Source organism: Molothrus ater, chromosome 6 (assembly GCF_012460135.2).
Source record: "Molothrus ater isolate BHLD 08-10-18 breed brown headed cowbird chromosome 6, BPBGC_Mater_1.1, whole genome shotgun sequence".
Taxonomy (NCBI): domain Eukaryota; kingdom Metazoa; phylum Chordata; class Aves; order Passeriformes; family Icteridae; genus Molothrus; species Molothrus ater.
This window is the reverse complement of record NC_050483.2, coordinates 47,962,906-47,977,330: the sequence shown is the minus strand read 5'-3', so window position 1 is coordinate 47,977,330 and position 14,425 is coordinate 47,962,906. Positions and strand designations below refer to the sequence as shown.

General features: G+C 34.8%; 1 protein-coding gene across 2 annotated transcripts in view; it reads left to right on the top strand.

The window, feature by feature from the left end:
- The window catches only part of DICER1 (dicer 1, ribonuclease III), a 63,130-nt gene that overhangs the window by 13,163 nt on the left and 35,542 nt on the right, over positions 1 to 14,425 (top strand). Inside the window, exons 2-7 of one of the 2 annotated variants that reach the window (XM_036383605.1) lie at positions 3,334 to 3,399; positions 4,338 to 4,436; positions 11,272 to 11,461; positions 12,358 to 12,520; positions 12,937 to 13,067; positions 13,970 to 14,104. In XM_036383605.1, coding sequence (XP_036239498.1) covers positions 11,318 to 11,461; positions 12,358 to 12,520; positions 12,937 to 13,067; positions 13,970 to 14,104 — 573 coding nt within the window. In that variant the 5' untranslated portion in view covers positions 3,334 to 3,399; positions 4,338 to 4,436; positions 11,272 to 11,317. Of the gene's footprint in view, positions 1 to 3,333; positions 3,400 to 4,337; positions 4,437 to 11,268; positions 11,462 to 12,357; positions 12,521 to 12,936; positions 13,068 to 13,969; positions 14,105 to 14,425 lie in introns of both variants that reach the window. The other variant, XM_036383604.1, reaches the window with a different exon arrangement.

Sequence of the window (14,425 nt, the reverse complement as noted above, 5' to 3'; positions counted from 1 at the left end):
GTTGTGGCACAGTGGTAACAGTGAACTGTTGAATACCCCTGTTTTGAGGAGCTTGACTTTCAGCCCCATGCAGAGAAAGGGTTTATGTTTATGCAAATAATGGGATTGAAGTCTCCACATGGGGTTATATTCAGGGGGCAGCTGCTGCTTTTACTTATCCAAAGCAAGAATAATTAATGCTTTGGAACTGTACTTGCCTCACAGCTTGCCCCCAGATTGGGGAAGGGAGAAATCCCTGCTCTAATGTCTGCTTAATTGCCTTCCTGTAGAAAGACTAAGTGCCTGAAAAGCTTGAACATAACCTTTAAATTAACTAAACCATCACAAGTAAATAATTTGGTACCCAAGTAAATGACCAAATGATAAATAAATTCACAGATATGGTCAGTTATCCCTACAAGTGATACTGATATTATAGTTACCCATAAATTAGAATCTACACATCAAGCTGCAATTTTCCTATGCAGCAAAAAGCCCTCAAATATGTGGCATAATTCTAATTGCTGTTAAAACCAATACATGTGTTTCAGAGTGTTTGTATAGTTCAGATTTTTTTAGATTTATAGAGGTGTGTGTCCTGAGTATAATTTTTTTTCTGACTTCCATGAAAGCTTAGGTCCTTGGATGTCAAAGAATATTTTGCTTTCAAATTAATCTGAGGCAGTAGGGAGTTTGTACTATGGTTTCTGATGTAACTTTATTGTTTGTACCATAATAAACCAAAGAAAAATAGTTGAAATATTAAGTTGCTGTAATAACAAAAGGAAGAAAAGGATAAGTCCTGTTCTGTAGTCACCCCTTCCCCCCTGCCCTCAGCAACCAGCTGTGATTATAGAGGCAAGATGCTAGCCCAGATGTACTTTTTCTTCCCAATAATAAATGAAGTTTTTACCTTACCCCCTAAAGATCATGCAGGACTTTGTTACTGCTGGAATTCAGCTGTATTTGCCTAAGAATTATTCACTAAATAAACCATGTAATTTTAAGAGTCCAGTTGCATAGAACTTACTACAAAATAACTTCATTTTCAAGTTGTTAACAGTCTGCATAATGACTTAATTGCCCTAGTTGTTTAATTTCAAATTGTCAAAGATGTTGAAGAGCAAGAACATGGATAGTCTTTGATTCAGCCTGTTGCTTAGCGTGTGACAGCAGTGTTACACTGTAAACGTCAGTTATCCTTTTTCTGACCCTCCTTCTTTAATAGCAAGTTAGGTATCATCTGAATGTGATTATTTTCAAGGACTGAATTACAATCCCATGAAATTAAAATCAAACCTGTTGATATATTCTGTATTCTCTCATATGTTTGGATACTTGGTTTTTGCGTTAGTAGCGTTCCAGTAGCAAATAGCCAAGATACTTGAAGATCTTGGCTGAGATTTGCAGAAGTAGCTTGTGGTTGCTTGCAGATTTCTAGAGCGCTGGAGATTTGCAGAAGAGCTGCTGTGTCACTTCTTGGATGCTTCTCTTGATGTCTTTATAGGAACTGATACTTGTTTTTATGTTAATGCTTTGAGTATTTATTGTGTTTGTGGTGTGTTTCAGAGGAGTGTCTGTGCTTATCTTAGAACTCTTTCCTTCTGCCTGTTCATAAAATATCTGAATGTTGAGCTCTTAAAATAAAAGTTGATATTTAAAAAAGGGGAAGCCTTGCTGTTTCATAGAAGACATTGATATTCCTAAAAATTAGGTTTCTAAAATGTTGCTAATTTTTCCTTCTAATTTTTTTGCTCGTTTTTAACAAGATTCTCAGAAACTATAGAGCAAAATTAAACATACATATATATGTGTGTATATATATGTATGTGTATATATAATTTATTTATATATTATATAAAATTATAAAATATATAATCTATAAAATACTATACATATATACTATCAACATATTATATATTAATTATATATTACACTTAACATGTAATTATAATATACACTTAACATATAATTATATATATAATAAAATTATCTATAAAATATTATATATAAATTTTTTATTATATATAATTTCCTTTTTATGCTGTTTGAAGTATCGTGCCGGCTGTGGCTGCAGCACGGGGGGTGTTGGGCGCCGGGCAGCCCCGGCGGTGCCGCTGTCCCAGGGGCAGGTGCCCGTGGCCCGCCGGGGAAGGATCGCACCCGGCTTTGTCTGGGTGGGTGCAGCAGCGCCATTGAGATGTTAATGTGATAGACGCGGCTGTTTTGTGCTAGACCTTGACTGCATCTGAGGAATGCGGCCCGTCTGGTTTGAGGTTGGCATTCAAACGCCTGCTGTAACTACTGCCCTCCGATCGACTGATTCAAGCCCAGCTCTTGTGGCTTCATGTGCCGAAGGAAGCGGTTGTGCTGGTGGAGAATTAGATTGATATACTTTCCTGGTTCTCAGATCTTACCTACTGGTCTCTGTGCTTTGTGTTTGCCATCTACGATTTGGCAGTAAAGTAAATTTGCTCTGTTAAGCCACACATGCGGCAGTAGCTTTACTGACAAAGGTTGAACCTTTCTTTCTGTTTGTGTTTGCTTTTTGCTGGGCTCTCCAAATGCTGCATTGTTCCCTTCAGCTTTACTTGCAAATATATAGAGAGTGGAGTATATTTCTATATTTTTACTGTGAACGTGGCAGTTTTCTGTTGTTAGGTTATTTTCTGGTTCAATGGAATATATATTCTGGTTCATGTTTAGAGGCAGTGGATAAATGAATAACCTAGACATAACAGGAACATGCTATAATAAATCTAAGTTCTACTTACTACATCTTAGAAGCAATTTGCTGTATTTTTTCCTGAAAATAAAGGATATATTTATGTATGCTGCAAGCACCAATTTTTAATTCAGCCCAGGGAATTCATTTTTTTTATCAGTCTATTTTGTACATGAATGCAATATCCATCAGATTTTCTGTGCTGCATTCCTTTTGTATTCTTGTAAAATAAAATAACTGTTTACTTTGTTTTCTGGAAAAACATGTTCTTTCGGATGTCTCTCTTAAATGTGTTGAATAATAATTTCTTCTGGATTTCTCTACTGTGTTAGTTGAAACATGCATGGAGCACAGGGGAGAAAAGTGTGAATCTAATTGGCCTTAGCTAGCAATTATTTCAGCAGATAAAACAAAACATGCAAATATCTCCTGAGCACTTAAGGGCTGATCTTTCAGACGCTGACTGTATCCCTGGCCAAAAAGGGGCATATGATAATTAGATTTTGAAGGACCATGTGCTCTTGCTACAGAGCTAAATATTAAAATGCAAGAAAGCAGACTACCACATGGCACAGTTGATTTTAATGACAGTTCATGGTAAAATGCTCTCTCTTTATGTTACCTTTTAGGTTACCTAGGGTGAAACAAAATTACAGGATTGGAGACTCTGGAAAAGCTCAGCATCGGCGTTTGAGGTAAAAATGAACATACTGAACTAATCTTGGGAGTGTCCTCTTTGTTAACTTTATGGAATTGATTGGAGGAGAAATTTTCATCAAGATCCATTTTGTGTTTAAGTTTTCAGTATTGATTTTAAAAAATTGGGCTTCACAATCTCTTTTTAGGTCTGGCAAAACTCACACTTTCAGGTGTATGTATTGTGCAATTTCTTTAAATTTTTAGCTTTAAGAACACTCTAGATCTGCTGAAATATGGTATTTTTGCTTTAAATTCTAGTTTTACATATGTGTGTGCATATATATATATATAATATATATGTTCCGTATAAATACACAATATTTGTGTTTGGCTAGTATATCTAGAAATTCACTGTCATGAATTTCTATCTTTCTGAATTTTACTTCTATAGTTAAATCACCATCTTAAGTGCACAGTATTTTTTCTTTTACTAAAAAGACTGGTATACATCAAGAGAAATGGGTGCTGCTTTTTCATGAGTTGACTGTATTTCTTCCAGTTTTAAATTGAAGCAATTTAAAGAAGCTTGAACTCTGATTTTTTTAATATCTTAAGTCAAAGTGAAAATGCATATGGATGGAAAAAGCAGTACAATTATACAAACATAGCAAAATTGTATCACTCTACCCATGTATTTCCCACATGAGCTAGAGTGATACAATTTTTGAAAGTAACCTAGAAATAGGACTGGGGAAGTATGTGCACATTTAAACTAAATTATCTTTTAAATTTTCGGTTCTGATAGTAAACTAAAATAATTCATGTTCAGAGTGAACCGAAATGGTTTGTTTCTGTCAGCAAGTTGTGTTGTAGGCTCAACACACATAAATGTTTTTAAGCAACTGAATTAACCACAATTAATCTTGCTATTGTAGTTCCCTTTTCAAATAGCTTTATAGTTCATAGGCTTTTGTTCTTGTTTTTTTTTTAATAGTCAAGGCTTACAAATTATGTGATTACTCTACAAGCTGATATCATGATGTCAAAATGCAGTTCAGGAAGCATATACACAGAGACTGCGGAAATTAAAACGGTAAGACTGTGCTTTGTGGTATGGGAGAAGCAGTTTTGATGTATCACTGCACTGTGTTCTCCTGGTTTGTTTTTAAAGATGCTTCAGAACCACAGAGTAAAGTAACTTTCATATGGGAGTTTATAGAAATTGACTGAATTTCTTTGGAAAGAAAAATGAAAGTAGCTACTTCATTTTATTAGTAGAAGTTTAGATGTTTATCATGAAACTCTTGCCCTGATACTTCTTATGAAGTTGAATATAATTAGAAATTTATTCAGTTTTTTGTAAGGATGTGTGTGTGCTCTTCTTGTGGATCTTATATTCAGATGTGGTTGTGTTGGTGAAATATGATAGCTTAAAAAAAAAAAAAGACTTGGCACAAGGGGCTAGAATTAGAATTGAATTCATATGTTGTTCCAGATAGGAGATACAAAGTAAATGGTAAGGAAAAGATATGACAGGTAAATTAAGGTCTTAGTTTCAGTAGTATGCTTCAGTTTGAAATATGAGTACAGCAAAAATAGGCAAAGAGGCTATCTGATTAAAACTACATAGCAGAAAAACGTGCTTTGATAACATAGGGAAGACAGAAATGTATTTAGTTCTGCTGTGCTCGCCTTGCATCTTAGATCCGTATACTTCATGTTTTATCTTTTGTCATCTCTGTTAGGGAGGTGAAAGGAGTCTGCATAGCACCAGTTCTACACTGCTGATTAAGCAACTGCATAGTTAGGATTGTTGCACTGGCCTTGTACACATCATTTTAATAAATGAAAGTTTGTTCCAGAATCTGGCTGCAGGTCTATATTCTTTAAAGCAGAAACATCCCCTTTCTGAATGTTTATTCTGAGTGCCTCATGCACTGGTATCACTGGAGATGTGCTACAAAACTGATTTTTGTTTTTACATTGCATTGCTTTACTTGTAAATGCCCTGCAGCCTGTGTGTGTTATGCTGATAAATATTGGCATAATCCTCTTGCATTTGTGGAGCAGCACAACTTCTATGTGAATGCTGACTTTCTGGCTTTGTTGGTTGAGGTGGACTGATTGCAACACAACGTGTTTATTAGACTTTTGCCCCAAGTCCAGGTTTGGTCATACTGAACACTTCATGAAGGACTTAAGGGGTTTTCTGAGCCTGCTGAGTGTCATGTTGTACTCCATTTCTCTCCTACAAGCAGACATTTAGAAGGTGTCTGCCAGGAATTTCACCTGTTAACTGTTGTACTGCTTGTAGAAGTGCTTCAGAATCAGCTCATCCAAATGTAGAGCCTTAATTTAACTTTTGCTTTAATAAGCTCTGTAATGAAACTTTTCCTGGACAACAGAAAGCAGCTGTTGTTGTGCTGGTATGCCTTGGTAATCTATTAAAGACCAATGTGTGACTGGTTATGTATCAGAAGAATAGAAAAAATAGAATTCTTGCAGTCAAAATGAATATTCACAAAGTATATTTCTGATTGTGCTAGGGAAACCAGGGAAGATGGTCCTTAAAGGAATACTTGAGCTTTTTAAGTGTCTACACATTCCCTTCTTGGAAAGGAGCACATCTGAAATACATTTTTTTTATTTAAGAGTATTGTAAGACCAAATGTAAAAATTGCTGTTAGGCAATGCATGGGATAAAGATCTTTGAAGGATGAGAGAGAAAGAATGTCTCATAAGATATGTTCTGTGTAAAAGAGAGCACAATACAAAAGAGATTCCCGATTCATCTTACTGAGTAATATTGACAGTTGTTTGATGTTTGAGTTGTGGACTTTTTCTTTGGCATATAAAACTGAGGGTGTTTGGTTTGGGATTTTTAAGTTCTCTTAAGAGAACTAAGTTGCAGGAGTAATATTAACAAAATAAGCTGCTTTTTTGGAAGAAGTAGTGTGCTCTTCTGGGCTGTCACTGAAAAAGTCAAATCCTTTTAAAAAGCACACTTTGTTTGAAAGAAAGCTTAGAAACCAGACAACACAGAAATATTGCAAGTTCACCTAAATTGATGCAAAACCAATTCTTGCCTGTGAATGCTTACAGTGTAAGTTGGCATGGAACATTCTGAGTGACATTTTACATTTTGTATATTAACATTTACATTCATTTTCTACTCTGTATTTTGTATTTGTAATATTTTACGTTTTTTCTTTTTATTTGGTCCTCCTTTACCCAAGTAAGAATTCTCTGTGTTAGATCATTCAGCAAGTTAATATTTCATGTAGCACTTGAACATAGAAAGTGCTATAAAGAAGCTGCATTCAGACTCTTCAAGTGTTGATGTGAGAGAATTTTCAAGCAGCAAGGTTCTATTAATATTTTTTTATAAATTGTGGTTTTATTTCCTTTAGAGTAAGTGGATTATTTTTACCTCTTGAGGCTAACTTTTTTTGGCTGATGCTGAGAGTGTTTTTAGAGGATAAATTAGACATTCCAGGACAAAGATGAAATTCTAAAGCATCAGAAATAATGTTCATATCAGAAGGATTATATTAGGTACAAATTTACAAATCAGTATAGAAAGCAAATTAACAGTTAGAAAGTATATACAAATCAGTATAGAAAATTAAATACACTGCAAATGGCAGTAAGAAATTTTTGTTGTTAATTGGAGATGATTATAGTTTTACATTAACTTGTGAATACAGCACAAACTAAGCTCATAAATGGTGATAAAAACTTGAAAGTTGCATCCCCAGGACGTTACTTTCTTCTCTGTGCACCTCAGTGCCATTCCATAAATGTTGTAAACTGGCCTCCAAGCAGGAGTGGATCCAGGATGTCTCATTGCAGGTCAAAAGCCTCTGGTTAGTTTGGCTTGTATTCCCTAGTGCAGTAAACCTTGAATTGAACCTTTTATGCACCAGGGGATGGCTTCAAATTGGATATAGTCATGTGACTGAAAAACCTACACCACAGTTCCAGATTTATTGAAGACTGGGAAAAATTGCTGTTGCATGTTGTTGACTTCATTTCCAACATTGTGTATTTTTCTGAAAAACAGTTCTTTAAATGATGGAATAAGGGGTTAATTTTGGCTCTGCAGTTCATGATCTGTTCACATAAATGTGCATTAAAATAAGGACACTAGGTTGTGAATTCTGCTCTTAAAACTCTCAAGATTGGCGGCCATGAAACTGAAACTTTCACTATTATTTACGTAGAACAAATAAGCTTGAGCCTTATCCAGCTTCCATAACTAGTCCAGAGTCACAGGAAGTATGATTTGTTTTACGTATTTCTCACTCCAAGTTGAGCTGCAGCAAGTTCTTACAGTTTCTTGTTCTGTCAGATTTCAAAATAATGCAGTGGACCAAGATTGAACATCTTAAAAAGTATCTTTATTACCCAACGCTGGCTGAGCAGGACTAGTTTGACTTTTTGTTATACTTCACTGTTAGCTAGTTTCAGTTAGCTCACATTCAGTTTTCTGTCTATAGATTCTGAACATATGTGCTTACATCTCAAATGTTTTCAATTTAAAGTCTGTTCTTCAAGTAGATGTGCTCTTTCCCTTTTTATTTCTAGATGATCCTGTTCTGCTTTTCCTTTATTGAAGAACTTGATATTTTTCCTTGCTATTGAAATAGAATATCTAGAATGATACAATTACTGCATTATACTGGCTTAGTCCCATAATAATGTTGGCATTGATCTTGTCAGATGTTATATACTTCCAATACAAATCATAGAAATGAGGGCCAGGACTAGGAAATCTTAGTATAGCAGAAAGAAATATTGATTTGGGTGGATAACTTTTTCTTTTTACCTGACTTTGTTTAAATTCCCTCTCTCTATATGTTCTTTCAAATATGTTGTGACTCATGCAAGCTCAGCCCAGGTATGATTCAGTGGCACACAGTGCTGTTTTGGTACACAGAAACCAAAGTTGTAGTTTAGAGTATAAGTTGTTTCACATCTTTCCAGATAAAGCTGGAGCCATATGTAAGCATAAATCCTCTTACTCCTCACAGCAGAGTAGATGAACTGATATCACTGTTATTAGGTGCATAGCAAAAGAAGTGAATTATTTGTAATATTGGATCCTGTACTTGTTTCGTATTAGCAGCCTTTTAAAAAAGGTTGGTTTTCTCTCCTTAATTCCCTTCTGGTGTTGTGATATAGCTATTTTGTATGTTCCCAAAGTTGTATTTATCATTTGAAAAAGAAACACGTGACAGATGGAGCAGTAAATGAAGAAGAGGAGCTGCTCATCTAAAGTGATTTATAAATAACTGAAGTAGCTGGGCTTATGTACAAGAATGATTGAGGAATCAGCTTCAGCTTTTACTGTGGAAAATGTTTGGATACCTGGTTGGTTCTAGCAATTATTATGACAGTGAGGTCTCATTTTAAAGCAAATGTTAGTTGTTTTTCACCAGTTACTCTGTGCAAGTAGAGAAGTATGATTGAGACTGTTTCAATGAAATCTTGTAGTCATGCAAAAGACCTTTGTGTTCTTCAGACACTGCAGGGGGTTTGAACTGTACGAGCCAAAACATCTTTAGTTGTGCCAGATTAGAACACTCTAGAAAACTATTGCTATAGTTGCATTGTTAGAACCTCCATGTGCTTGTATGCATTCTTTGAAATGTATAGAAACAATTTAAGAATCTACAGGAACCTTTTTTTTTAAATTACAACTGAAATGAGTAATGACATAATACTGATTTTGTGATTTGTGTAGACTGTTGTTCTTTATTTACAGCTAAATAAAGCAATATTGATCCATTTTATCTGTTTATTGATGTAATTGGGCTCAAATGGTAGCTTACATGACAGGAGTGAAAAGTAAATGAGAAGGTTGCCATGAGTTTGGAGATCATCATAAAGCAACTGAAAAAACTTAAAATGTCAGGCATGCTCTTTACTATGTCCTGTGGAAATGCACATTTGTTCCTTTTGAGGTTTTTTTAGGATTTTAAAGCATCTTCTCACTATGACAGCTTTGGTGACACCCAAATAAAAATATCAGACAATATTCTAGCTGTATCAACACACTTTGTATATTAAAGAGGAGCATTTTTGATATGTTTATTGCTGATCCTAAATTTAAGAAGTTCCATATATCCTTGTTCACTAAGTAGCATTTACTACTGAATGTTTGTCTACAAAAGATAAATATGTTTTTACAGTGGAGCTGTGTGTATAATGTTATTTCAGCTTAACCACACTGTCCTTCAGGGCTTCCCCTGCCACTTAAACAAATTGAGACAAAGCTTTATCTGGCCACTTACTGTAAAGTGAAATTACTCCTGACTGCAGGAGGATTGATCATGTAGTTCAATGTATTTCCTCTCTTTATTATACAGTATTTACCTGAGATGGAAAGTGAGATCATTGGTTTAATCTCTTTTTTAGAGCTTCCTATAGTTATTTGATACTAGTTTAGTATCAGTGTCTAGACACGGTCCAGATTATAATATTTAATTTAGAAATATTAACATAGAATAGAACAATAGTATTATGAATACTTCTCTTAATTACAGAATTACATAATTACTAGGGTTGGAAGGAACCTCTGGAAATCCAGTCAGTGCCCCATTTTTTATTTAATTGTACTGCTTCCTTTTTACTCTCTCTCTTCAGTTATTTCTGATAACCATTACTGGTTCTCTCTTAGTGTATTATGCTTCTCTTATTTATTTTTTATTCTTACTGCACATCTGCAAAACTTGAGCAACTTTCCTATTGTTTAGAAAAGCAAGAACATTTCAATGCAATAAAATGATAATTAGCTTTTTCTCATGCCTTTTTAATGAGTTATTAAATATTAATGCATCGTCAATTTTATGCATTTCTCAACACATATTGGTGCTAAAATTAATATAGTGCTTGTAGGAATTTTATTTTAAAACTAACTTTTGAAGATACTGTGTTTTTAATAGGGTATGTATCCAGTTTAAGGAGGGAGTATTCAAAATTTCTTAAATTTCACATAGTATGTGTCTGTATACTTCAGCAATATTTTTTCTATATCATCAGGCCATAATCACTTTCCCAGGCTGAAGGTTTTTATGTTGTGGGATTTGTTTGTTTGTTTTACTTGGCAATTTTTTTGCTTAGTCTTGTTTGTTGTAACCTTGATAATTCCTGACAAATAGGAGATGTTTTTAGCATGCACACACACCCTGATGATGAGAACTTCATAGCCTCAGTAGGAAGGTGTTCTGTAGTGCTCAATTGTCGTGAAGTTCTGAATGCTTTGTTTGTTTATGAATTACAGTGTCTTTATGAAATTGGTGGTTAACCTGGTAAGGATTCCATTCTCTATTAGTCCTTACCAGAGTCATCAGCAATTACCTATAATTCTGCCAGTTCTTAAAAAGATAATCTAATCAGAATCTGATGATTTGAAAATACTGACATTCTTGTGCAGTTTTTGTTCTTTTCCTAGCAATTAGAATAAAATTCCTGTGTATTTAAAGCTTTTAATTTGTCAAAGGCCTTTTTGGTTGGAAAGAAAAACGGAAAATCTGATACTTGTGCCTGTGCTGTAAATTTCAGTGTTTTCTTTCCTGAAATAAAGCTAAGACAGCTTTACTTTTTAAAGCTTAAATTTAAAATGAAATTCTGTGAGACCGTAAATGGAACTTCAGATTAAAATGTGAGTAAATCCAAATGCCTGTAAAGAGCATTGTCCTGTAAAGAACAGCTCCTTTTGAATTTCAGGGGTAGTTTGATAAGCATACATCTTCAAGTGGAGAACTGCCTGTAAATTTAAAATTAACATTTTCTGCTGAAAATAGTGTGAGAAGAAACACTTCTGTAAGTAAAATCAAGTAATGTCCTTTTCTTGATAAAGATTTTCTCTTATTGCTTGAGATTGCAAGTATATCTAATACCATTTCATTTTCTTCTCATAGTAGGCTGTGCTGGAACAAAAATGCAATGAAAGAAACACTGGATGAATGAATGAAAAGCCCTGCTTTGCAATCCCTCAGCATGGCAGGACTGCAGCTCATGACCCCTGCTTCCTCCCCAATGGGTCCATTTTTTGGACTACCATGGCAACAAGAAGCAATTCATGATAACATTTACACGCCAAGAAAATATCAGGTACTAGTGGTAGTACTAATACAGTAACATCAAAAAAAGTACAATTAAATCTGTTAATTAATGGAAAAAGAACAAGAGCGGGTGGAGAATGTGCTGTGATGCACACTGTCAGAGCACGTCTCTCTCAGCTCCACCTGTTGGGAGCTAATTCTTTAGTTTGGCTTTGTTTCACATTTGTTATATCCCCTTCCCTCTTCTAAGTTTGCTCTAATGAGCAGAACAGCTTTTAAGCTGCTACTCTCTGCAGAATGCTGCTGGAGACAGATAAACTGTGCCTCTCAATTGTATACATACATCCTGTCTCCTTCCACCTCTCACTTTTTCTTCCACATGGTATACTAATTTTGATTTTTGGTGCACATCCTGGTCAAAGCAGACCCCTAAAGTCAGAGACCCCATCAGGGTACTCTGATTTTTCACTTAAAGGAAAACTGAGTTCTAGAATACCAGTTCTCTTTGCACTGCAGCAGTGCCCAGAAGCATTTTGTTAGCGTTACTGAGAAACTTGAATCACCTTCAGCTGGTCTACTTGCTTATTGGGCTGAATTGATGCTTGCAATTGGATTTAAAAGCTGTGGTTTCTTTCTTCATACCATGTAGATAGCAACAGAATCATCTATTAAAACGGTACATTCAGAAAGCTACCTGAGAGCAGATTGTGGTACTGAAGGATTTTAGATTTAAAAGCTGGGCTATATATAGTGTGTTAGTATTTTTGAAGGGTTGTGAGAACACATTGTTATGAAAGAGACGTGTTAATTATATGGCATTTGAAAGATTTCAAGCTGTACTATTGACTTGTACTTGTCTATAGTTTATTTATCACTTTTGTTATTTTTTTGTCAATTTTTTTACTGCATTACTGCAAGTAAGGACATTCTTATTTTTTAACCTAGGTTGAACTGCTTGAAGCAGCTTTGGATCATAATACAATAGTCTGCTTAAACACTGGCTCAGGGAAGACTTTTATTGCAGTACTACTCACTAAAGAGCTGTCCTATCAGATCAGGGGAGATTTCAACAAAAATGGAAAAAGAACTGTGTTCTTGGTCAACTCGGGTAAGAGGAAATGTTCCTAAACACACGACTATTACTTCCATGGAATATTCTGTAAAAGAAGTTCTTTGAAAGCAAAGTTGGGAGAAACTTTTGTGTAAAGCCTTCAACAGCAAGAATGTGATACCTTTCATCTTTTGTTTCATTGTCTGTTTAATGTAATCTGTTTAAATTAGAAAACAGAGCATGTTATATATATATATAAAGTTAAGACATTGAATCTGAAGTGAAATTTAGTTAGCAATCTGTTTCCTTCATGTGGTTCTGCATAGAGGCAGTTGCCATGTATATACGGTTTAACATTAGTCTAAGCTAAAGAACACATTATGAAATGTGGTGCTAGGTTATATGACACACATCTTACAAATTAAAGTATGAGAAGACCTTTATGTAAATGAGATTAATTTTTTTTCCTTAAGCGAATCAAGTTGCTCAACAAGTGTCAGCTGTCAGGACACATTCAGACCTTAAAGTGGGAGAGTATTCGAGTTTGGAGATAACTGAATCATGGACAAAAGAGAAATGGAGTCAGGAATTCTCTAAGCATCAGGTAATGTATTAAGTAAAAACTATAAGAAAAGCATACAGAGAGTTAGGTTGGATCAAAAGTGATTCCTTCTAATTATGCATTCAGTCTTCTTTAAAAAGAAATCCAGCATATTGGTAATATTTGTATGTTAATTTTGAGGCAAATATATGTAGGTGTTTTCAGGTTGTTTTTAAAAAGCCATCCTCTAAGTCCTTTGTTTTCAATCTCCCTGACTTGTTCATTATGTTGATTGCAGAAGAGATTTTGAGTGTGCATACTGTACTTTAAGTGCTATTAAAATTTTATTAAATGTTAGGGTTTTGCGGTTTACTTTCTGGTGATTAGTAATGCTTTATGGAATATGTCTGAAGAACTCAGAAGAAAGTGTTACTATACTTAGTGAAGTTCAAAGTGAGTATAAAATCTACATAATTTTATCAACAAACTCAATTTTTATGTGTTTGTGTACAAGAAATAAGTTTTTATTTTAAAAGAATTCTGATAATGTCCCGCTTATATTACTGCTGCAAATAGTTAAGAGCTTATGAAGAACCATCTTTCTGGCTGGACACATGATGATGGGACCCATATAAGGACACTAACTTAATTTATTAGGATTATTTAATGATACTTGTTCTGTGTGGTCTGGTTGCTGCTGAGATTGTCTGTTGTATTCATTTTTTAGCAAGGCATGTGCCTGGAGAGATACAGACATATATAAATACACCCCCATTCAGAGAGATGGCTTTCTCCAGCAGAGAAGGTTTTAGTCTCTCTTGTCCTTACCTGGTATAGGTATAACAATAGGCATTGGTATTTGCCAGTGCTGTCTCACAAGACCTGCAGAAAACTATTCCTCCTTCACCTTACCTCTGATAGCTTGTACTTTTCTTGTACTGACACTTTTTTTCCTTTCAATCTAGGTTCTGGTTATGACATGTCATGTTGCTTTGACTGTTTTGAGAAATGAGTATTTATCCCTGTCAAATATTAATCTTCTGGTGTTTGATGAGTGCCATCTTGCAATCCAGGATCATCCATACCGTGAGATTATGAAGGTGCATTTATTGTGTGAATGTTTAATATACTTGGTTGAGGAAGAAAAGTGAGTAGGAGAGCTGGAGAATTGGAAACCATTTAAGGCAACTTTTGCTGCCAAAAAAGATATTAGTGAACCAATGTTAGCATGTTCCTGGGACTGTGAAATTACTGTATTGAATTAAGATACTATGTAGTAGAAGAATAATGTATTTACTGTATTTTACCATGGGGATTAAAGACAAATGTGTCTTTAACAGAGAGGCTAAATTTACTGAATTAGGGGAATTTTTAAAATTCATCAATAAAATATTTGAGTTTGGGAATGGGATATGCTAATC